General features: G+C 38.5%; 1 protein-coding gene across 2 annotated transcripts in view; it reads left to right on the forward strand.

Moving 5' to 3' along the window:
* The first annotated feature begins 3,937 nt into the window (after positions 1-3,937).
* Positions 3,938-25,497, forward strand: part of LATS1 (large tumor suppressor kinase 1) — a 41,319-nt gene continuing 19,759 nt past the window's right edge. For both annotated transcript variants that reach the window (XR_009506132.1, XM_059941002.1), the window contains exons 1-3: positions 3,938-4,343; positions 17,993-18,466; positions 22,791-22,938. Coding sequence is in view for 1 of the 2 variants with exons in the window: in XM_059941002.1 (XP_059796985.1) it covers positions 18,125-18,466; positions 22,791-22,938 (490 nt within the window). In the remaining variant the exon portion in view is untranslated. The remainder of the gene's footprint in view (positions 4,344-17,992; positions 18,467-22,790; positions 22,939-25,497) is intronic.

Consider the following 25,497-nt stretch of genomic DNA (forward strand, 5'->3'; position numbering starts at 1 on the left):
CTGAACTGAAATTTGCTTCCATTTGTCTTCTTAGGAGCCACAAAAAACAAATTTAATTCTTTTCATCATATATTCAAATAGAATTACGTATTGTAGCTTCTTTGGGGTAAACTTTTAAAATCCCTTCAATGGTTTCTTGTGGGCAAGGTTCCCTTCCCCACCTTTCTTGCCCTTCTTGGCTAAATCCTCCGTACCTTTCCGGACTCCTCTTAGGTGTCATTTTCTCAAGAAAGCTCTCCCTGGCCTCTGACAATCTGGGCTAAATTGTACTGTGCATCAAAAGCCCATTGTGCAGAGCTTATATCGTGCTTACAGCCATTTGCTAAGCAGCCTGTCTCCCTCTACTGCACCACAAGTTCAAGAACAAGGCCCATGTCTGAGTGTTGTATTAACAATGTTTAACACAGTATCTGATACATAGTAAGCCCTGAATTAGCCTGAATTGAACTAAACTCACAATTTTGTTTTCCCTTTAAAAAATAAAAAGGCCATCATTAAAGTGTGACTTTCAAAATGAATACTTTTCCAGTGGTGTCTGCTTTGCTGAGAGTATGACAGAAATCTACCATCCTGGTTCTGGGTACGATATTCCTTTTTAATGCTGTCTCAGCTTATTTTACCTATTCTGATATTTGTTCAATTGACTGCTGACTAGTTTAACTTAAACCCTTAACTTTCACACCTGATACTCCCTAAACCATACCTCCCTATTCTTGAGTTAATGCCGATGATTTTGATTCTTACTATAGGTCCATCCTTCCTGTTTAAGAAGACAAATTTTGTTTCACTTTAGGAAAGAGCTAACAATCACCTTTGAATCTTTTCTGTAGAAGCTGATCGTTTTCAGAATTGCCCAGCGTGCTCTCTACACCCTCATCCCATTGGTAAGGAGATAGGTTAAATGGACTTAGGCCCATTTCCCAATTATCAGTGACATACGAATCATTGGTATTTGGCTACAGTAGTTGAAATATTTATAAACCAACCTAACTTATTGACACTCTGCCACATTTATCTTGTTCATAAGGCTATTGTGAGAAAACACCTGTGCTACAGCTATCATCCTATCAAAATTTTGGCATAATTGAAAAATTCCTTGTCCTTTGTGAATAACACTTCTATTTCACAGTATTGTGGAAACATCCTTTTAATAGTCCATTTTAGAATCTTGTCTAAGAAGCATACTAAGTTCATTAGTGTACAGTTTATATCAAGCCTTCATTTAAACTTATGGTATCTATGATATCTAGCTCAGACTAATTAGATGGTCTGAAGCAGTAGCGGTGCCCTTGTTTTACAGATAATGTAACCTGGGGAGAGCCAAACTATGATATGCAACTATTTAAACTATTTCATTGGTATCATTCTGAACCACAATTAATGTTAAGTGGCAACACAGAATAATTAAATAACTAACAGCCTAGACTACAGTCATCTTAGCATCAAAACAATTACAACATTTCACTATATTAGTAGAGGGAGAAAACCACAAAGGGGGTGGGGGTGAGAGGGGAGAAGTAGAATGACCAGAATCTAGCTGATCAGGTAATAAACCTTAATTAATTAAAAATAAACTGATGGTCAATTCCAAACTGTCATGACTAACTGGACTTTGGGGGAACAGTAGCTGACAGACCAGCCTAACATAGCCATCAGACATGCATCAACTGTCAAAACAATTTTTGTACAGACCATGGTTATAAGAAGCTAAACTGTAATTAATACTAGACTGTAAAATACTAGCTGCAACAAATCAAAACACAGATATTACTCCTGCATAGTATGGAATCAACTTATTAGCCAGAGAGATCCTACAAGCAAGGATTCCCCAGTAGCAATGAGCACACCAAGAACCCAGATTTGGTTTCTAATACCATTCTCCAGTGAAAGGAACCAAGGCTCCTTGGAGGGGCAGGAAATAAACCAGATAGTTTGGAGCATTTTGTAGTCCAAGAAAGGAAGAAAGTTAAAAACAAAACAAAACAAAACAATGATGGGAGTATGTTATAGGGACACGGAAGCTAACTGGTAGAGCTCCAATAGCCAAAGTTGGAACAATTTGCTCAAAAACAAGAAATACCCAAACTATTAAATAAATATCCATGAGTCCACATTGACAAGAATAAATGTTTGAAAAACATGGATGAGAGACAAATCTGCTCAGAATTCCAAATAATTTATGTAGATTCTCCACTCGCAAGGAGGTGCAACACAATTCACTCCAAAGTGTGGGCTGCTCATAGTTTAGAGCCTTCCCCTCAGATAGTATGAATTCCTGGGAGAGCCTGTGTTCTCAGGACCACAGTGCTCTCCAAACTTTTTCCATGTGTGCTGCCTCTGTTCCTACAGTCATCCAAGCATGAGACTTGCCCCTTACATCTGTTGATAAAAACAAAATGAGACAACCTACTATACATAAAATAGATAAGCAACAAGGATTTGCGGTACAGCACATGGAACTACATTCAGTATCTTGTAATAACCTATAATGGAAAATAATATGAAAAATATATATATTTAGAACTGAATCACTTTGCTGTATCCCTGAAGCTAACACAATATTGTAACTCAACTATACTTACAAAACAGAAACCACACAACTACAACAAAATCAAAATACCCCTCTTCCATGAAGCACTGAAGAGTTGAATAGGCTGAAGCTGGACCAACGGTTTTCCATCACAGCAACACAAAGACCTTCAAACACAATGGCAGGTATTGCCATTCTTAGACATCAGCACCCTTAGTAGGCATTTTCCTGGTCTTTCACCTCCACCCACTCCCAGTCTCAGCCACGTTTTATCTTGTTGGTTGGTTCTTCTATCCTGAATATTCCTTCTCTCCTTTCCCTGCTCTTTTCTCCCCCTACTTCACAGGAGTAAACCTCTTAATATATAGAGCAATTCACTGAGGTCCTTGAATTATCTAGGAATTCTCCTGAAGACAGTAGTTTTTGGAGATACCCATCTTTAGGTTTAGAGAGATGAAGAGCTTAAGTAAAGAAGCTCTGAGGGTTGGTGACAGAGGTGACAAGGTTTAGGCGGCAGTCTGCTCTTCCTGATACATAATCCATCTAGAAAGGACAAGCAGGCCTGTGAACATATTAGATCCATATCATGCATATTAATTTTGAGGCTGAAAGATACCCTGCAGGTTACTTAATTCTCCAGCTGAAGAAAGTTAAGACCTAGAGCTGTTAAGTCAGCCACTTTGGGCCATGTCTTCTACAGACTCTGTGATTGTGGAATACAGATTTTCAACCAAGTGGTCGTGGAATGTAATCTTTTAACAGGTTTTCACATTTGAACTTCTGGATACAGTAGCCAGCAACTAATTCAACATCAGAAAAAAAGTCTTAAAAAAAAAACAGTCTCTAGTAAAAAATGATGAGATATTTGAAAATACTAAGTGTATATATTTTCTAGAGGCAGAATTGGCAAAGGCGCTCTTTTACAATGGGTGGGCGGGACCTTTAAACATCATACAACCACTGATCCCGTCCCAAACTTCTAATTCAATCTAACAAGAAATAAAGCCTCTTCTCGCAGTCACCGTTATCCCAATTACGGCAATAACGACTTCCTCTTCTACCGATTCGGCTGACAGATTAAAAATCTCTAAACTCCCTAATCTGTCCTGGTTCGAGAATATATTAATCTGGCTGATTCAGAAAATACTTACGGATTTACTCGGGGAAAGAGTGCTAAGCAAAAATCAATTTATTTCAAAGCCTCTAGAAATCCCGAATCCCGATGTCCACAGCGAGGTTCTGAGAATTCAACTTCTCCAGATGCGCATCTTTTATTCTATATTCGTCCATAGAAAGAGTTCAATTGAAAAGAGAGAGACAATGAAATAAATGAGTGGACTTGGGAGGGGGGGAACCTGACGCCACCAGCCGGGGCGAGTCATCTGAGCAGCGCAAGGCAGGGGCGACGCGGGGCGACGCTCGCAGACACGCAGAGAAGCGGGCGACTGCGGAAACCGGGAGGCCGCAGGCGGCGCGCTCGCTCCCCGTCGCCGGGCGGGCCGAAGCCCCCAGTCCTCGGCCCCCGCGCAAGCGACGCCGGGAAATGCCCACATCCGGGAAACCTGCAGCGGAGTGCGGCGGCGGCGACACCGAGTGGAAGGCAAAATGGCGGCGGCGGCGGCCTGGTGCTAAGGGGAGAGCCAGGTCCCCGCGACCCCCGCGACGGGCCGCGCTGGCCCGCGGCAGTCCCCCGGCGTCTCTGCCCGCCCTGCCCCACCGGGGATACTTGGAGTCCCCGGGACGGGCTCCGGCCGCCTCGGCGCCCGCCCGCGGGCCCGTGGCCGCTGTCCAGGAGCCCCGCTCTCCCCTGCAGGTAGGTCCGAGGCTGGCGTAGCGGGTGGGGCGCACTCTCTCCTCCCGAGCCGGAGTTGGCGGGGCGGTGGCCGCCGGGGCCCACGCCCATCCCCGCTGGCGGGGGTCCAGGGGCTGCTACGGACGGGCGGGCCGGGCCGGCCCGGTGCGGGCCCGATTTGGCTGGTTGCACGGACCTGAGCGGAGCCCTGCCCTGGGGAAGCGAGGGTTGGCCGCGTCCGGGGCTGGAGGAAGAGCCCCGGGCTTTGCGGCCTTGGAGGTTCAGGTTGGGCTAGGAAGAGCCGGTGTCGCCGGAGGCCCTGCGCGGACTCCCTCGCACCTCCACCCTTATCCCCAACACGCACGGGTCAGCGGTGCTCAGGAAGGAGGGAAAAGCGAAAGGTGGTTCTGAAGGAAACTTGCAGTAACAGAGCCGCAGTTCTTTCATCCCAGAGGGACCCGATGCTGGATATACCTTGAAGAAATTCTGGGAATCTCTACTTACAGTCCACTGTACATAGGGTACTGTTCATAGCTGGAAGGGGTGGGAGAGATGGAGGGATCTCTGTGGAGTAGGCGTGTGTATGTAAATACAGAAAAGGAAGGAAAGGAAATTAAGGAGACATTGTTATAACTTCAAAAAGAATTTGTATCACAAAGAATGACTCTCAGGTGACTTGATTTAACCCCATTCTCTCCAATTGAAAGTTCTTTAAGGGAAGAAAATTTAATGTCTGTTGACCCATGTGTTAATATTACTCAAAATATATCGTCATGTAGAAGTTATTCATAAATCTAGTGAGAAATAAGTATAATCTCGCACAAATAATATTGTTTCGCTCCGGTTAGGGAAATGAATTTGAATCGTGAAGCTTGTCCGGCCTTTATGGATTATATATTGAGGATTAAGAATTTTTTATCAAATTTCCTCCATGTGGAAGAAATGGTAGGACATTATAATTGGAATGAGTGTTCTCTGCTAAGGTGTCTACGTTTGTGATTTAACTCAGGTTATTTCTTTAATAAGTTGACAGACAGGTAAAATGAGCTAGTTGATTCCCTAGGGCAGTGGAGGAATTTGACTGATTTAACAGTAAAAGAAGTAGCATTGTGTTCCTCTGATCGGCTGCTCCTGCAAGAAACTAGATCATGGTACACGCCAGGGAAGGCGCATTTTTTTCTATGCCTGAATATTTATTGAATATGACTTGCCACTCTTCAAAAGCAAATAATAAAATACTTCTGCTACATATTTTTGATATCATGTGTGGATGTCCTTCTATAGGTTGAGTTTTTGTTTTTAATGCTTCTCCTTGTTACTCTACGTAAATGTAGTCTTGGAACAGTTTCAGCTCTGGTTATTTAGTTTTTGTTCTAGTTGTTATATTTAGATTAGTGGGGGATTTTTGTAGACCACAAATGTTATTTAATCATTGATCAACATTTTTATCAAGTAGAAATGGGAGTCATTTTTCAGCATGAAGATAAAATACAGTGATTGTTTTCACTTTTGATAAGTTAATTCTTAGAAACTGAATTGGAGAAGATGTCATCAGTATGCAGAGATTCTTGAATATTGCTGTATGAACAACTAAGACTGTGGTGCTAAGACAGTACATATTACTGTTGCTATTCTCATGACTGATTTAGTCAAAGCTTTGAGACAGGCCATCTTTCTTATAAACCTAATTCAACCTAAGGTAACACTTTGAAATCTTCTGTTGTAATGGGATCTGTTTTTCTTCTAAGCTGGACAAAATATCAGTGATATTTGTTTGGACTCACATTTGCACATTTGATGAAGGTCTGAACTTTCTAAGAAATGGAGGTTTTGTCTTTTCAGTCTAACCAGTTTAAGTATCTCTTCAAAGAATGTGAGTAGCTATAATCCCTTAGGAAAACTCAAGATGTAGGTATGATAAAAAGAGCCCTGGGCTGGTTCAGGATGTGTCGAGTCCATTCCTAGCTTGATGTTGAGATGGCTAAATGATCTTAGGCAGGCCACATGACCTCTCTGGATCCATTTTCTCATCTGAAATTATATATATATATAGGTAGATATACATATATATAGATAGATAGATATACGTATCTATCTATCTATATCTATATATATCCCCAAGACACCTATGCTCTGTCAATCTGTGATCTAGTAGGAAAAATAAGTTTTATTTGACTTTGCAAAGTGCATTTGGAGTTCAGAGGAGGATAACAACTACCAGTTCAATGGAAACTTCAGGAAGGAAGCATTTGAATGGGACCTTAAAGTTGGGTATAATTTCTACAAGAAGAAATACGGCAGGGGCTCTTCCAAGAGTAGTGAACAGGAAGAGTAAGAACATGAAAGCAGAGAAGCGCAAAGTACATTAGCTGAGAGCAAGTAATTTGGCTTGGTTAGAATCTGGGTAAGATAGTGGAAAGAGTAAGAAGATAATAACTAACATTTATTGAGTCAGGCACTTATGCTAAACATTCGACATGTATTAAACTTATTTAATGCTTAAAATAACGCTATTTAAAAAGGACTGTTATTGCCCACATTTGAAGATGAAGGAACTGAGGCACAGCTTGCCGAGATCACAAAGCTATTGTAGTTACTGGTAGAACTGGCATTTGTACCCTGCTCTTTGACCCAGATCTCTGACTTTAACTACTAAGTTAAAGGAATCATTGAGGGTTCTGGAGTAGGGAGGTAACATGATCAGAACTGTGTATTAGGAAGACTCATCTGGCACCAGTGTAGCATGGGTTAAAGAGGTAAGCTGTTTAGTGTTGAAGAGTTCTTCTAAAAATTCTCTTTGCTTATTAGTTTTCACATATCAGTTTCACATTTGTTAATGCCAGTGTCAACCATACCTTGTTGGAGGGATTGTAAATTAGTATACCTTTCTCGAAGACAACCTGACAATAAGTATCAGAATTTTAAATATGCATTCTCTTCGACCCAGCAATTCCACTTCTCGGAATTTATCTTAAGGGAAATGCTCAATAATGGGTGCACAATAATTTTTTTTTAATGGATTGTTTAAATGGTTACAACTCTGTAAATATACTAAAAACCATTGAATTATACACTTTATTATTTAGTTAGTTATTTATTTTTGGCTATACCACCGTGCAGTATGCGGGATCTTAGTTCCCTGACCAGGGATTGAACCCGTGCCGCCTGTAGTGGAAGTCCCAGCACAAGAATTTTTATTGCCACAGTTTTTATTAACTAATTTTTTTTTTAAACATCTTTATTGAAGTTTAATTGCCTTACAATGGTGTGTTAGCTTCTGCTTTATAATTATTAACTAATTTTTATATGTACAAGGAATATGTGTATACATGTAAGCTATGAAGCATAGTAAAATGAACATCCATGAACTTACCACCTATCCTCAGAACTAGAATATTACCAATACAATTGAAGTTATCAGTGTTTAGAACATTATTTATAATAGCAAAAATTGGAAATAACCTAAAGGACCATCAGTAGGGGATAGATAAGTTATGATACATCTACATGATGTAATTCAATGTACAGTTATTTTAAAAAGATGAGGTTGAATTGTCATATTTCCTCAGTTCCAAGACACCATTAAGTCTAAAACAAGCAATCTATTTAGTAACAATTTTTCAGGGGAAAGAAAATGAACATGGTTTTTAACTAACCTTCAATAGAATACATTTATCCATTCAATTGTATACCATTCAATTTTTTTGAGTCTCGGTTATTCACATTCAGAATCTAGAATTCTTCTGATTTACTTTCGGCTTTGGTTAGTTAACACATAGCATCATGGTGACGTACTGCTTTTCATAACCCCAGCTAATTATCTTGAACCTCTTTATTGTCTTTTTGATTGAGTATATAATTTTGAGGCATATTGAAGAATACTGGAGTTTTGTCTTCCTTTCCTTTTGCTTAAACTCTTAGTTTTGTTTTTTTTTTCCTGAGTTGAGTGAGTTATTGTTAGAAATTAAACAGCTTCTTCTGAAGGTAACTCAAAAGGTTTGACAGGTATTTGAGTGCTTGTACGTCATAGAAGATTGTTACCTTTGAAAATTCTGTGATCTCACCTAAATTTGGCAATTGTTTATGCCTTTAATTGCATTGTCTTTTTTTTTGGCTGCGTTGGGTCTTTGTTGCTGAGCGCAAGCTTTCTCTAGTTGTGGCAAGCGGGAGTTACTCTTTGTTGTGGTGTGCAGGCTTCTCATTGCGGTGGCTTCTCTTGTTGTGGAGCATGGGCTCTAGGCACGCGGCCTCAGGAGTTGTGGCTTGCAGACTTAGTTGCTCCGCGGCATGTGGGATCCTCCTGGACCAGGGATCGAACCCGCGTCCCCTGCACTGGGAGGCGGATTCCTAACCACTGTGCCACCAGGGAAGTCCTGCATTGTCTATTATATGACAGTTTCTGAGTACATAATGCTACATCATAGTGGACTCTTTTTGAAGACACTTTGAGCATTAATCAAGGGTCTAGATTCAACCACGTGGTGCTGCCAGTGAAAATAATACAATTGAAGTGACAAGGAAATTTGGCCTTTTATTTATGGTCAAGTTAGCTATGTGTGTTGTCTTCTATTTCAGAACTCCACTTTGGAGCTGGCAAATTCCTTTTAATACTGATTTTAAGATATACTCAGTTTCAGAAATGTTAAAATGTGGAAAAGCATGTATCTGAGAATCAAGAAAACACTATACTTTCTGTCCTAGGAAGACATTCATAGTATTATGTTATTCTTTTGCTGGCATGTTGGGCCCTAAGCAGCAGTAGCTAGATTCACAGGTCCTGTGGTCCATATGTCCAGTACTCTCTTCATCAGGTCCGGATATAGCTCCTCTTGGCCCAGAGACCTGTGAAGTTATCTTCGCTGTCTGTCTCCCTCTCACTCACCACATTACACAATAGTAAAACAAGGACAGGAGGGCATAATAAGCACTACTGTTAGAAAAGGAGAAGAATGGGAAATAGCAATTGCTGATAAAATAATTTTTAAACCACCATAGGCAGATGTTGTGAAAGCAACCAGCGCTGGAGGAAGGGGAGATTCCTTGACTGGACCTTGATTCAGTTATCTGGGAGGAACTCCCTCATCCATTGTTTTTTGTTAACTGTTGGCCATTGCTCTCCAAGAACCTCCTGGGAGTCCTTTTTCCTTTATCATCCTTGGTCACCTATGAAGTGTCAGCTTTGGGCGAATAGTCCCTCTTTGGAAGGTGCAAATCTTTCTTGACTAAGTTACTGCTCATAGAAGTTGAGAGCCCAAGGGTTTTAAATTTTGAATAGTTGAGGGGTTTTTTAGTTTGAGCTTGAGTGGTTTTTCAAAAAAAAATTTTTTTTTGACAGACAGTTTCCTCAATTTAGAAAGCTTCTGATGTGTATAATTCCAGTCAGTTGCATATGTCAGTAACCATAACCAAAGTTCACGTGGGGCTTCCCTGGTGGCGCAGTGGTTGAGAATCTGCCTGCCGATGCAGGGGACTCGGGTTCGAGCCCTGGTCTGGGAAGATCCCACATGCCGCGGAGCAACTGGGCCCGTGAGCCATAACTACTGAGCCTGCGCTTCTGGAGCCTGTGCTCCGCAACAAGAGAGGCCGCGACAGTGAGAGGCCCGTGCACCGCGATGAAGAGTGGCCCCCGCTCGCCGCAACTAGAGAAAGCCCTCGCGCAGAAACGAAGACCCAACGCAGCCAAAAATAAATTAAAAAAAAGAAAAAAAAAAAGTTCACGTGTTAGTAACCTCATCCAAAGATCTGAGAACTCCCATTTCACTTCTCAGTTGGTTATTTGAGGGAAGGCCATACCCTTAATATTGGTTTTTGTTGTTGTTTTAAACCACTGAGGTACTTTAATCAGCCAAGAGGTTTCAGTGGGCACCTGTGCTCAGAATCTTTTAATCCTATCTCTTCATGTTGGGGTCTAAAAGCAAGCTGCTTTTCCAGTTCTGCAAGACTTTAAATTTCTGAACCCTTTCTGTCCCTTTCTATTTTTGTTTGCAAATAAGCTGCTTTTTTTCATGACCTTGTCATTTATTTATATTGCTTTGCCAAATAGCCAATAGCAGCCAGCATACACTTCTAAGATTCTCTTTTCTAAACTCTTGTCATAGAACTACAAGTTCAGTGGGCTCTTTGTTACCTTGTAAGTTATAACAGGCAAACCACTTTATCAATTATTTTGCCACTGTGATACATGGTTCTCCATTTTTCCAGCCTCCAGTATCAGTTGCCTTGAAGCCCTCAACCTGACCACTTGGCCAGTACCATATTAGGTTTATGTTATAGCGGCACCTCACTTCTAGGTACCAATTTCTGTATTAGGGTAATGAGAGACTACGTATACACGTAAACAATGGCTAGATCATATATGAGAGTAGAACTCTGACCCACAGTCTTAGTAGCAATAGTCCCAAACAGTCACGTCTTGGTCAGTAGATGCCAGCTTCTCTCAGGACCAACCAGAGAAAACCAAATATGCTTCCCAAAGCAATCACATAGGATGTCCCACTTCTAGTTAGCTGGCCTCCAGCTTCCTCATGGCAGCAGCCTACAATTAGAGCATACCTGAAGTCTTTTTCCGCTTCCCTGCCTGCCTTTGAGTCTCTGCTAAACACGAATGACGGTGGCCAACTCCCTTCCAATAGCAAGCTCTGAATAAATAGACTCTGCTTGTTTTGACGGTCTTTATTGCCACAATAATATTAGGCTGTTTTGTGGTAACAAATCCCAAAATATCAATGACTTAACACAACAAAGATTTCCTATCTTGCTCACACACAACCCAATGGGGGTCGTTAGTAAGCCATCCAGTGGCTTAGGGACCCACAGTCCCCTATAATGTGAAGCTACCATCTCAAAATGTGACCTGGATTGTCATTGAAGCAGGAAAGTGACAGATGGAGAAGCACAGTGGCTTTTAACTGCCTTGTCCCAGAATGGACACACATTACAGATACCTACTAGCGGGGCTTTGGCAACTAGCTGGGAAACAGAGGGCAGTATGTTAGTGTAGTCTCTGCCACAGGTATTAATCAAAAGCAATTGGATAAAGACATGCCACATTTCCTCCATTTCACCATTTCTGAAATCAGGTGATGCAGATCATATGACAATTGAAATGAACATTTAAGCATAATGTTTCTGTTATTTCCCTTGAAAAGCTAATGTTGAAACAATATTGTTACATAGAAGTAATGGTTTCTTTAAAGAAATCCTGTGTGTTTTAGTGTACTTTGTATTTGAATAAGAATAATTTGTAAGGTGGGGAGGGGAAGCTGGGACAAAGTAAGAGAGTAGCATTGACATATATACACTACCAAATGTAAAATAGGTAGCTAGTGGGAAGCAGCTGCATAGCACAGGGAGATCAGCTCGGTGCTTTGTATCCCCCTGGAGGGGTGGGATAGGGAGGGTGGGAGGGAGGCTCAAGAGGGAGGGGATATGGAGATATATGTATACATACAGCTGATTCACTTTGTTATACAGCAGAAACTAACACAACATTGTAAAGCAATTATATTCCAATAAAGATGTAAAAATAAATAAATAAATAGTTTGTAGCAGAACCATTCCAAGATACAGAGCGCTACAGTCATTTCCTTTTCTTTATTTTTTCGCTTTTGGTTTTGGAAAACTCAAGCATACACAGAAGTAAAGGGAATAGTACAGTGAACTCTCATGTACCCATCACCCGGCTACAACAATCATCAGTTTATCACTTTTGTCTCATCCAAATCTCCAGCCACTTCATCACAAAACCAAATTATTTTGAAATACCAGGCATCATATATTATTCACAAGTATTTATACGTGTATATGAAAGAGCTAAGTGTAAACTAATCATTTATTTAAACCTAAAACACATTATTACACGTATCGCAGAACTCAGTCATTTCTGTGCCCATTGTGCACTCACTTGGATGTTAGGAATGTTAGTCAAAGTACAGAGTTATAGAATATAGGACTGGAGTGAATCTCACTGGTCCAGCATTCTCTAAAGTATATTACATAGAGCATGAATCTCATAAAATGCTCTGGGGGAAAAAGTTCTTTGGTCAGATAAGTTTCGTCAACACGACATTCCCTTCTTGTAAAGTCACATGATAATGTAAAAGAATGACATCATATTTTGTGTGTTATGATCCCATTTTGATTAAGAGTAATATATGTTAGAATATGCAGTATTAATAGTGATTGTATTAGTTTTCTGTGCCTTATGTAACAAATTACTACAAAATTGAAGGCTTAAAACAACATAAATGTATTCTCATACAGTTCTGGAGGCTAGAATTCTAAAATCAGTATCACTGGCCCAAAATCATTGTTGGCGAGGCCACTCACTCTCCCTTAGGAGGTTCTAGGAGAAAGGCAGTTCCTTGCCATTTCCATCTTTCTTTTGGCTGCCAGCATTCCTTAGCTTCTGGCTGCACCCTCTAGTCTCTGCCTCCATGGTCACATTGCCTCCTCCTATTCTGTGTATGAAATCTCCCCCGCCTCTCATGCATGTACTGCTCAACTGGATAATTGTTGATAATCTCCCCATTTCAAATTCCTTAATGACATCTGCAAAGTCCCTTTTTCCAAATAAGATAACATTTTCAGATTCAAGCGATTTGGAAGTGGTTATCTTTTGGGATGTCATTATTCATCCTACTACAGTGATTCTCTCTCTGTTGAAGGAGGGACTTATGAGGTTCTTCTACTTTACATAATTACATAATATTTGAATTTTTCAGTAAGGTCCATCTTTTTATAATTAGAAAAAAACCAAGATTATATTTTCTTAAGAGTAAGAAGAAGGAATAAATCACCTACATTTATTAGTTTAACAGATATTTTTGCACTGCCTGCTGTTTACCAGTTTCTGTTTTAGGGGGATGGAAAACAAATGTAGTATCTTGACAGAGAGAAGCAAAACTATGCTTACTTTGGTTTTTCTTCTCTATCAAGGAGAATGATCTTGGAAGTGGTAAAATAATATAATAATAAAATGATGGCTAGGGGGCTTCCCTGGTGGCGCAGCGGTTAAGAATCTGCCTGCCAATGCAGGGGACACAGGTTCGAGCCCTGGTCCGGGAAGATCCCATGTGCCGCGGAGCAACTAAGCCCGTGCACCACAACTACTGAGCCTGCACTCTAGAGCCCGAGCCACAACTACTGAAGCCCTCGTGCCACAACTACTGAAGCCCGTGCGCCTAGAGCCCGTGCTCCACAACAAGAGAAGCCACCACAATGAGAAGCACGTGCACTGCAACGAAGAGTAGCCCTTGCTCACTGCAACTAGAGAGAGCCCGCACGCAGCAACGAAGACCCAAAGCAGCCAAAAATAAATAAATAAATAAACAAATTTTTTAAAAATTTAAAAATTAAAAGAAAAATAAATAAAATGATGGCTAGGGACTTCCCTGGTGGTCCAGTGGCTAAGACTCCGCACTTCCACTGCAGGGGGCGCAGGTTCGATCGGGGGACTAAGATCCCTTATGCCACACTGCCCGGCCCCCCAAAAAAAAATGATGGCTAAATTGGAGTTGAAACCCAAAATAAGTGAGATATTAAAGGATTGCCTAGATGCTATAAATTAAATGCAAACCAGATACTGAGAGAACTGACATGTGACATTGCACAACCACTGTTGTTAATCCTTGATGATGGAGAAATGATAGGTTCTAGAACTGGAAGCGGGAAATATCTTCCCTTTTAGAAAGGGTAGAGAGTTGATTCTGCAACTTTAGACTGGTGAGCTAAGTGTTAAACCTAGAAAAGTTCATTAGTAAGCTATTAATATTCTGGGAAGGCTTAGGGGAAAAAATGGTTATCATTAGAGACCAGCTTTCTTCATAAAAGCACAAGATGTATCAGTCCGAATTTCATTTATGAAATAATTATCAGTAGATTGGGTCATGTTGTAGACAGACATAATAGTGACAAAGTTCATTATTTTTGTTTTTACAAAATGGAGAAATGTGGGCTGCTTGTCCAGTAGAATTTGATTGATTCATAACTAATTTAGCAATTGTACCACAAAAGTACTGATTATTGAGGTGAAGTCATCAGGAAACTGTGCCTCTAGTGGTCTGCTTCAGGACTTCATCCTGTCTCAGGCGTTCTGCAAATATTCATGTATGTGTATATATGTAATTAATATCCATAAATATAATTTTTAAAAATAAAAAAGGTTTATTTTTAACAGCTGTATGATACAATTTATATACCATAAAGTTTGCTCATTTAAAGTGTGTAATTCAGTGGGGTTTTTTGTGTTTTTTTTGTATGTTTACAGAGCTGTACAACCATCATGATAATCTTTTTTTGAAACTGATCTGGCTCTTATCCTGGGCTGCATTGCCTTTGGGGCGGATGCAGCCCTCCTGTTCTTTTTCTTTTTTTTTAAATTTTTATTGGAGTATAGTTGCTTTACAACGTTTGTGTTAGTTTCTGTACAGCCAAGTGAATCAGTCATACGTATACACATATCCACTCTTTTTTAGATTTCCTTTACATTTAGGTCACCACAGAGCACTGAGTAGAGTTCCCTTTGCTATATATTAGGTTCTCCATCACAGTAATCTAATTTTAGAATAGAAATTGGCTTTTATTTTATACAAAGTGTTTTGAAATTTGCCTGTTTTGCTTAAGAATATTAAAGAATATTATGGGTATCTGTTCATGAACTGCATCAGTCTTTTTAACATCTGCTTCATCACGTTATATAGATGTACTATAAATACACAATTACTGATGAGCATCTAGATTGAGGACGTCTATATTTGCTCTTATAGATGGTATTGCCAGGAGCATTCTACATTTTTAAACATTTGTGTGTATATTCCTTTAGTTGTATTGGGTTGTTCCTCTTAATCCTTGTTCAAGCCATAAGGTAAACCTTCTTACTCTAACCATTTTATGCCTCAGGAGGCAATTTTTGAGAGAATTAAATGCCCAAGTTCACATTGCTAATAATTAACAGAACAAATACTTGAATATTTTTTGTTTGTTTTTTCATTACAAGTGCTGTGCTTTTCTAGCACCAGTAGGATTTTTACAAACTAGAGTGTGTCCAGAAGAGCATGACAAGAATGACAAGAATTGGAGAACAGTTAAAGGAACTGGGATGTTTAGGAGACCTGTTTATTTCATTTGTTTAACATGTATATTTATCGAGCACTCAGTATGTGCCAGGCTCTGATATAGGCAGTAGACAGTGTTTATGAGACAAATAAGGTCCTGTACTTTTATGGAGCTTTTATTTCAGTGAGGGGAGGTTGACAACAAGTAAACAAGTAAGATAATTTTAGATAGTGGTAAGTATTAACAAGAAAATAAAACAGAATAATTAGGTAACCAGGGAAAGGGTTTTTGAGGAGGTAACACAGGTTTATTGTCTCTACTTTGTAGCTGAGAAAACTGAGGTTCAGAGAGTGGGTGAAACAGTTTGTAACTGGAACCATGGGGATAGGAAACATTGCTAATTATCACCTATTTCTAGTCTCATTAAGTGTAATCACCAGTCACATTACATGATGATTGGTAAGAATGCAGACAAAGTTGTTTAGCACCAGCCTGTAACAGGCTCTGAATATGCACTGAGTGAGATTTCATGGTGTTCCACATAGAACGTTTCTAACAGCTGTTGCAGATCACAAATGGAATGGCTTTCTTGAGTTAGTGATTTCCCTGTCAGTGGGGATATTTAAGTAGATTTTAGGTGACTGTTGCTCCAGTGCATTGTAGAAGCCATTCATGCATTAAGTAACGAATTAGACAAGTCCTTAGAGGTCCTTTCCTCACTCTGTTGTTAATAAGCTTACTGTCTCTAGAGTCCCAGTCCACAGTTTGGGAAATAAATCCAAGCATCTGTTTTTGAAGCATAAAGGTATCTTCTGGACTAGTGATTTTAAAACCTTTTTAAAGCGGCAGTTCCCTTTCTTTTAAAGCAATCGTATACTTGAAGTCTGGTAGTAAAACCTAAAATTGTAGCCACTAGATGAAGATAATAATGGGAGGTTGCCCATTGTATTGTTCACTAGAAATCCCTTACATTTGTATATACAGTTGACCCTTGAACATCGCGGGTTTGAACTGTGCGGGTCCATTTATACGTGGATTTTTGAATAGTAAATACTACTGTACTACAGGATCCACAGACTTGGAACTGAGGGTACAGAGGACTGATTATAAGTTACACCCAGATTTTCCACTGTGTAGTGGGTCGGTGCCCCAAACCCCCGTGTTGTTCAAGGGTCAGCTGTACTTTATATGCTTACTAAAGCACTCTTAAAATTATTTTTTATCGTCATAACCAGTACTTGAGGTAATTTTGTAGATTAGGAAATAGGCACAACTAGCATGTCCTGACTATACAGTAATCCTTAATGGAGCCAGAACTATAACCCTAAGTCTTTTAACTTATAAATCAGTGGAGTTTTTTCCCCCTAATACAGTAGTCTTCCCTTATCCGTGGCTTTGCCTTCCAAGGTTTCAGTTACCCATGGTTACTTGTGGTCTGAAAATATTAAATGGAAAATTCCAGAAATAATTCACAAGTTTTAAGTTGTGTATCGTTCTGAGTAGCATGGATGAAACCTTATGCCATCTGGCTCCATCCCACCGAGGAAGTAAGTCATCCCTTTGTCCAGAGTATCCCTCTCATTAGTCACTCAGCAGCCGCCTGGGTTATCAGATTGACTGTCAGGATATTGCAGTGCTTGTGTTCAAGCAGCTCATGTTTTACTTAATAATGGCCCTGAGGCGCAAGAGTAGTGATGCTGGCAATTCGGATATGCCAAAGAGAGGCCGTAAGGTGCTTCCTTAAAGTGAAAGGGTGAAAGTTCTTGATTTAATAAGAAAAAAAAAATAGTGTGCCAAGGTTTTAAGATCTACGGTAAGAACGAATCTTCTATACATGAAATTGTGTAGAAGGAAAAAGAAATTTGTGCTAGTTTTGCTGTCACACCTCAAACTGTAAAATTTATGGCCACAGTATATGATAAGTGCTTAATTAAGATGGAAAAAGCATTACATTTATACAGTAAGATATTTTGAGAAATTATGTTCACATAACTTTTATTACAGTATGTGGTTATAATTGTTCTTTTTTTCTTTTTCTTTTGGCCGCAAGGCTGGTGGGATCTTAGTTCCCTGACCAGGGATTGAACTCGGGGCCCTTGGCAGTGAGAGTATGGAGTTCTAACCACTGGACTGCCAGCGAATTCCCATAATTGTTCTATTTTATTATTAGTTAGTTGCTAATCTTTTACTGTGCCTAATTAATAAATTAAACTTTGTCATAAATATGTATGTAAAGGAAAAAACATAGTACAGTTGACCCTAGAACAATTTGGGGGTTGGAGTGCCAGCCCTCTGTGCAGTCGAAAACTGGCGGAGATAACTTTACAGTCAGCCTTCCGTTCTGCATCCTCGGGTTCAACCAACCTCCAGGTCGCGTTGTACCGTTTTTTCAACTATTTGTTGAAAAAAATCCACATATAAATAGACCCATGCAGTTCAAACCCATGTTGTTCAGGGGTCTACTGTATATATAGGGTTGGGTACTATCCGAGGTTTCAGGCATCCACTGGTGGTCTTAGAAGGTATACCCCGCGATTAAGGGGGTGCCTGACTACTATACATGGTACTGCTTTATCAGTCACTTTATAGCTTTGTTTATTTTTTCTCTTATTTAGATCGTAAAAATTTTAACATTCCTGGGGACTTCTACAAAGGATCTTTTTCAGTTTTGCTCAAGGGAAAGCTCTGAATCTATCAAGTAGCTCTTAAAGAAGTCTTTTGTGTGAGTTATATATATAGATGTTTTCATGAAGAGGAGTGAAAAGCCAGAAGGATATAGACAAATGAGGCCTAAGACCTTTCCTGCCAGTAACTACACTGGCAGCAGCCGACAAATGCTGCAAGAAATTCGGGAATCCCTTAGGAATTTATCCAAACCCTCCGATGCTGCTAAGGCCGAGCATAACCTGAGTAAAATGTCAGCTGAAGATCCGCGACAAGTCAGGAATCCACCCAAGTTCGGGATGCACCATAAAGCCTTGCTGGAAATCCGAAACTCTCTACAACCATTTGCAAATGAAACAAGTCGGAGTACTTCAGAAGTTAATCCACAAATGCTTCAAGACTTGCAAGCTGCTGGATTTGATGAGGTAAGAATTTTTAAAAACAAAAGAAAGGATTTTTCTTACCTTACGCTACATAGCACTTTTTAGGTGACCTCCCGCCCAGATGTTTCCTTTGAGAGAATTTAACTATGTATAGAAATTTGTATATTCTATCAGCAAAGAATGTTGTTTACAATTTCATTAATTATTAAAACAAAATAATTATTATTTCTTTAGCTTTCTTTCTCTGTGGTTCTGAGATTTAAAAAGTCAAGTCATGAAGTCAGAGTGGAAGTGCAGGTGAGGGAAGCCACAAGTGAGGGCAGGGCAAGGACATCTGTCTGTGTGCGGTAGTTTCCCTGGTGAGCCGAGTGGCTGTTGTAGAAATAAGGGCCCTAAGGGGATGAAGTTTAAGCTTATACTACAGAGAAGGAAGAGGGCCAGAGACATCATTCAGCACTTGCGCTCACAGACCTCTCAGACTCAAAGCTTAACTTCACAAAAACTAAAAATTTACTTGTTGATCAGTCTCCAAGAATTTCAAGTTTTTTTGGTGAAATTTCAGTTCATGTCAATTATGCTAAGTCTTTAATATTTACTTTTAGAACTCATTTTGAAGGTTTTCATAGTCTGTTTATTATTTAATCATATCCATTTTGCTTAGGTTACTAATAAAATTTATTTTCCATGATTACATAGTTTAGATGAATATTTTAGATAGCAGAAATCATTTTAGGTAAAAATTGGCCATGGAAATTGTAACTAAATGTGAATAATCAAGCATTGATTACATTTTCTTTCAAAATGATAGTAACTTTTTTCCTTATTATAAAAGTAATATCTATTCCCAGTTAAAAATTAAACCGTGTAAGGACGAAACTAAAAATTAGCTCCACTACAAAAAAATAACTACCCTTAAAATTCCTTCACCTTGTTAATATTTTAGTGACCATGGTTTCAGATATCTCTGTATTTAATTTTAAAAATGAGAACCGAAGTATGCATTATAGTAATGGATTTGAAAAGGGAAATTTATAACTAAACTAGGAAGAAAAAAAATTATTCTGGCCCATTCTCTTCACTTGATTAATATTATTTCTTATTAATTTTATATTTAAGTGTTCTAAATATATTGGATTTGCACCAGAAAATATATGGGGGTGGGGGAGGAGGAGAGATCCTGGGATGTTTTCCTGGTTAGTAGTTGGAGGATTAAGGAAATGGCTTGAATGGAGAGTCTCTTAGAGTACTTTCTTCCTAATCCTTTAGCCAAAAGGCAAAGAATAAAGAGAAGGCTGAATCATTGGTCTTATTCTTTCCTCTTACATACTGCTAGGGAAAGGGAGTTTAGAAAATCACATGGCTGTAAAGGCCCTTAAGTGGTAATGTGTATGTCAGATAAATCACATCAGTAAATATGCATTTATGGAGCTCTTACTGTGTGTGAACCCGTCAGTCAGGATAGGGAATCATACCAAAGATGGTCTATACCTTTAAGGAACTTAAAAATTTTCTCTAATGTAAACAGTTTTAAGAAGTGTAAGACATTGGTCAGTGCCCTGTTCTTTATCTGTTGGCAATAATAACAATAATTGCTTTGCATTACAAAGATATGTTAGCTTTAGTGCAATCACACATTTCAAAATTGTTTACCTTATGACATTAATAGCCCCTTAAGCGAGGTTGCTTTACTAAAAGCATTTAGACATTTATCAATCCTCATTTATCCAAATAACGAAGGAATGGTATTATTTATACTCACGGTGATATAAAGAATATGGCAATTTACTTCTTCTACCTCCTGAATCACTCATTCTGGTAGCTTCCCATTATGTTGCAGAATTTGTTTAAGATCCTAACTTGGTACTTCAAAATTCTTATCTAGTTTTTGCTTTTTTTTTTTTTTTTTTTTTTGCCACACCACGCAGCTTATGGGATTTTAGTTCCCTGACCAGGGATTGAACCCGGGTCCTCGGCAGTGGAAGCGCACAGTCCTAACCACTGGACCACCAGGGAATTCCTTTCACTTCATTATTTTTTATCATTTCATAAACTCTAATCTATTCCTTTAAGTATGCCAAGTTCACAGCAGTTGCAATTTTTTGAGAATGTTTCTGGTACTCTATAAAATTAAAACCTTAAATATTTCAAGATTAATTTCCTCGTAGGACTAAATGTTAAAAATTAAGGATTGATGCATTCTTGGGGCACATAAAGCTATAATCACTGGAGTGTATTTTTGTTTCTAAGCATGAAGAACAAAAGCATGGTAATGTGGACATAATGTTTTCTTAGCACATAAGACTTCTATTCCAAAGTCACTGATTTAAGGGTGCTCTTTTTCACACTGGCGCTAAGACCCCCACTTAAGGAACACTTGGTTGATATTGTTACCGGTGTAAAAAATATTTTAACATATAGCAATAAAATTAAAAAATAAAAGCCAGCATAATCACCACCAAAATCACAGGCTGAACTTCTAGTGCATTTAACGATATGGTTCCTACAGTGTTGAAAAGGAACGGTGGGTGTCAGTTTCTTCCCAGCTGAGATAACACTGCCGCGTGGTAGTAGCGTAAGTGCGGTACAGTTCACTTGCTTTAACCGCTTTTAAAGTTAAGCGCTCCCTGGTGAATTGTAATTTGGATGATTTGTATTATTTTAAATTTGCACATAAAGTGAGACTTACTAATCCTTTGTATCTCACTACAAATTTGCAAAGTCTGATTGGCATAAAATGTGACCACACTGTACCTTTTTATCAGTTAAGGATTGAGTTTGGTTGCTTTTAATGAAAATCCAAATAATCATGCTTTAAACAAAATAGTGACTCAGTTTATATAGCTAGCATCGGTTCAGTCTCTTAAAAATATCAAACTACAACTCTTAACGAATCTCTTGAATTTTCCTTCTTGATGGCAACATGCTCTAGGACAGGTGTCATATCTATTGTCTAGGAAACAGGGTACAGGAGGGACCAGCACCCAAATCAGGGATAGCAACATTCTTCCAGAAATCCTTGGTTTTTGTCTCATTGGTCAGAATTTTCATGTGGCCGCTGTAGCTATAAGGAAAACTTCTTTCAAAAAAATCCTAGTAACTTTTTCTAAAAAAAGGAGACTAGGTCTTGAGTAGGCAACAAGTCTCTGCCGTAGCCTTATTTTGCTTGGCCTCAGTCATCTCCAGTCATTTTGAGTAAGAGGATCATCTATCAATAGCCTGGTCACCCATTAGTCTTATTAAGCCATTTCTCATTTAAAAATATTGTTTGAAATACTAAATCCTCTAGGGCAAGTAAGAAGCTGCCTCCCTCTTGAAAAATGTGTGTCAGTATACTTTTTGCATGTTAGTGTATAATTTATGTTTACATATAAAATAAAGGACACGGAACAGAGCAGGAGGACAACCCGTATCTGAGCTCCAGGCACCGTGCTTTTACATGTTTCCTTGTTTAATCCTCACATCAACTCTGAGTGTATTACAGATGAAGAAACTGAGCTCTGAAATGTTAAATAAGTTACCAGAGTTCACACAGTTCTAAAGTGGGGCACATAAATCTCCAATCACTGGAGTGTATTTTTGCTTCTAAGCATGACAGACAAAGCATAGTAATGCAGGGCTGCCGGAACTCAACCTCTTTGGTTCCATTCGATTCCAAACTCCGTGTTTTTTCTATCATACCATGTAGCCTCCTAAAGTCGTCATCAAATAATCATATAAAGTCTGAGTGTTTTTCCTCTACCATTTGTCCTATATTTGTGTCCTCATAAATAAAATTCTCTGAAAATGTAAACTCTAAGAAGGTAGGAACCAGAACTACATAGCTCTTTTACTAGTAAACACAATGATAAAGATGCTTAATAAAATACTTTAACAGTACGAAAGAGTGGTTTTCAGTATGTTGATTGATACCTTTTTAACAATCTGATAGTCTCTGTTTGTTTATATAAGAATGAAATTAAGAATGAGAAATTCAGAAGCATGTTGTTACGATTGTATCTGGGAAAAAACCCTAGAAGAAAACAGTAATACATTACATAAAGGTGAAAATATTAAAGAAACATTTGAAGGATTTGAGGGTTTGTTTTCTTTAGTAATTTGAGATTATATGGATTTTTATTGTTTTACTGTGCTGTACAGTATATCCTTGTAGCTTATTTATTTTATACATAGTAGTTTGTACCTCTTAATCCCCTACCCTTATTTTGCCCCTCCCCCCAAAGTAGTTTTACAAACAGGACATTAATATTTTGGCTTGGGGCCTTGTTCTTCAAAATTATGAATTTCTCCAATGGAAGTTATAGTGTTGTTCCCTTCTTACTAATTATAAGATTTAAATTTTATTTCTGTTTTTAAAACTTCATACCAGGATATGGTTATACAAGCTCTTCAGAAAACTAATAACAGAAGTATAGAAGCTGCAATTGAATTCATTAGTAAAATGAGTTACCAAGATCCTCGACGGGAACAGATGGCTGCAGCAGCTGCCAGACCTATTAATGCCAACTTAAAGCCAGGTGATTAATCAAATTTTTTCTAGTCTCTTATTTTATTTAAATATTTTAAAAATATTTAAGTATATAAAATGTTTTGTCTTAGAAATTGTTAAAAGCATCACGGTAAGTGAAAGCCTCAAGCTAGAAAAATAACATTATAGTGTTACACCAAAATGAATTTGCAGATGGGGCCCTAAAGTTCCATAGGTAATTCTGATAAACAGCAGTCTAGGTTGAGAACTGCTTGATTGCTTATAATGCAACTGAAATATTTTTCTTTTTAACCATAAATATAATTCAGACTATTCCTTTTTTATGTATATAATCTAATTGTAAAACATGTTCATCATAGAATATTTAGAAAGTAAATAAGCGAAAAGAAAACACCGCTATTAATATCCACAAGATTTTGGTATGTTTTGTTTCTCAGTCAAAAACTGGAGTGGGTTTATATGTGCGTATTTAGATTCTTATTGATTAAGCAAAAAATGGGGTCATACTAAAACCTACTTTATTCACTTAGTATACCATGTATAACTTTCCTTGTTATTAAATGGCCTACAGAATACTTAGCTACAGTAAGGTAGACTTATCACATATGTTATTTAACCAGTCTCATTTTTTGACATTTGCCTTGTTTCCTTTTTTTTTCTTTTTTTTTTTTTTGCCATTATAGACAGCACTGCAGTAAATTCCCTTGTACCTAAATCTTTGTACATTCCTGATGATTTGGTAAAAGTAAATTTTCAAAGACTTGCAAAAAGTTTTTCTCATAGGCATACCTCATATTATTGTGCTTCACTTTATTGCACTTCGCAGATATTTCAGTTCTTACAAATTGAAGGTTTGTGGCAATCCTGCATCAAGCAAGTCTGTCGGTGCCATTTTTCAAACAGCATTTGCTCACTTCATGTCTCTGTGTCATATTTTGATAATTATCAAAATATTTCAAACCCTCCACCAGTAAAGATTATGACTTGCTGAAGGCTCAAATGATGGTTAGCATTGTTTTAGCAATAAAGTATTTTTTAATAAGGTATGTACATTGTTTTTTAGATATAATGCTATTGCCCACTTATTAGACTATAGTATATATATGTGCATATATACATATATATATAAAACGTAAACATAACTTTTATCTGCACTGAGAAACCAAAAAATTCACATGACTTACCTTATTGCAGTATTCACCTTACTGCACTGGTCTGGAACCCAATCCACAACCATCTCCATCCGAGGTATGCCTGTATTGCTGACCAGAAAGGTGTTACCAACTTATTTTGTCCCAATCAGTTTAATATGAGAATGCCTATATTTGTAAATCCTAGGTATTATCCTTTTTGTATATTTAATGGTTGTGAAAATACTATAATTTTACATTCACATTTCTTTGATCACTGGTGAGCTTAAACATTTGTTTATTGATTATTTTTAAATTGACATTTTAATTCGTTCTTAATCTTGTATATGTCTTTTTCAATTGATTTGTAAGAGGCCTAATTTTTTCATTCTTTCATTCAGCAAATTTTTCTTGATCAACCACTATTTCAGGCCCTTTGCTTGGCATTGGATATAAAGTTCTTGCCCTTTTGTGGAGTTGAGATTCTAGTAAGGGAGCTCAAATACACAAATACATGTAGAATTACAACTATGTAAGTGTGAATGAAGAGGGGACAGTTATGTGGTACTATGGACTTATATAATAGAGGGATTTTTGACCTGATCAAGGAGATCAGAGAAAACCTTCCTGTGAAACTGATACTAGAGCTGATATCTGAAGAAAGACAAGGGTTAATGGGGATGGGTTTCATGAGGAAGCGTGTTCCTATGCATGGCTTGTTTGGCAGGTTTTGATGTCACATTCGAAGAAATGAAAGTGGCTAGAACGCTGAAAACAAGAGTATAAGATATGAATGGAGAAGTGCATAGGGGCCTGACTATGCAGGACTGTCTATTGATTTTATCCTAAGAGCAGGAGGAAGTTATGGAAACATTTCAAGCAGGGTAATGACTTGATTAACTTTGTGTTTCAGAAAGATAGCTGCAATGGATGAGAACGGATTAGAGAGAGCAAAGGAGGGTGTCTGGATAGACTTGATAAGAAATACAATTCACAGGAAATGAAGGTAATTTGGACTAGGGAGATGGTGGTGGAGAAAATTGAATGAAATAAGAAAGAGATAGGAGGAGTAAAATTGACAAGGACATGGCAATAGATTGCATATGGTGGGTGATAATGGAGTGGGATGACTCTTAGGCTTTTGGTGTATAAAAATGGATGGTGATACCTCACATTATGAAAGGGAACGCTAAGGGAGGACAGGATTTGGTGGAGAAAGATCATAAGTCTGGTTTTAGACATAAGGTGTAATTAGGTTCATTGGGTTATCCAAGTGAGGATGTCCCATTATTTTGCAGAACTTGTTCAGGATTCTAACTTGGTACTTCAAAATTCTTATCCAGTTTTCGCTTCTTTTTTTTTTTTGCCACACCGCGCGGCTTGTGGGATCCTAGTTCCCTGACCAGGGATTGAACCCGGAACCAGGGTGATGGATGGTTCGTCCATGTGGATGTTGA

The sequence above is a fragment of the Balaenoptera ricei genome, chromosome 12 (genome assembly GCF_028023285.1).
Source record: "Balaenoptera ricei isolate mBalRic1 chromosome 12, mBalRic1.hap2, whole genome shotgun sequence".
NCBI lineage: Eukaryota > Metazoa > Chordata > Mammalia > Artiodactyla > Balaenopteridae > Balaenoptera > Balaenoptera ricei.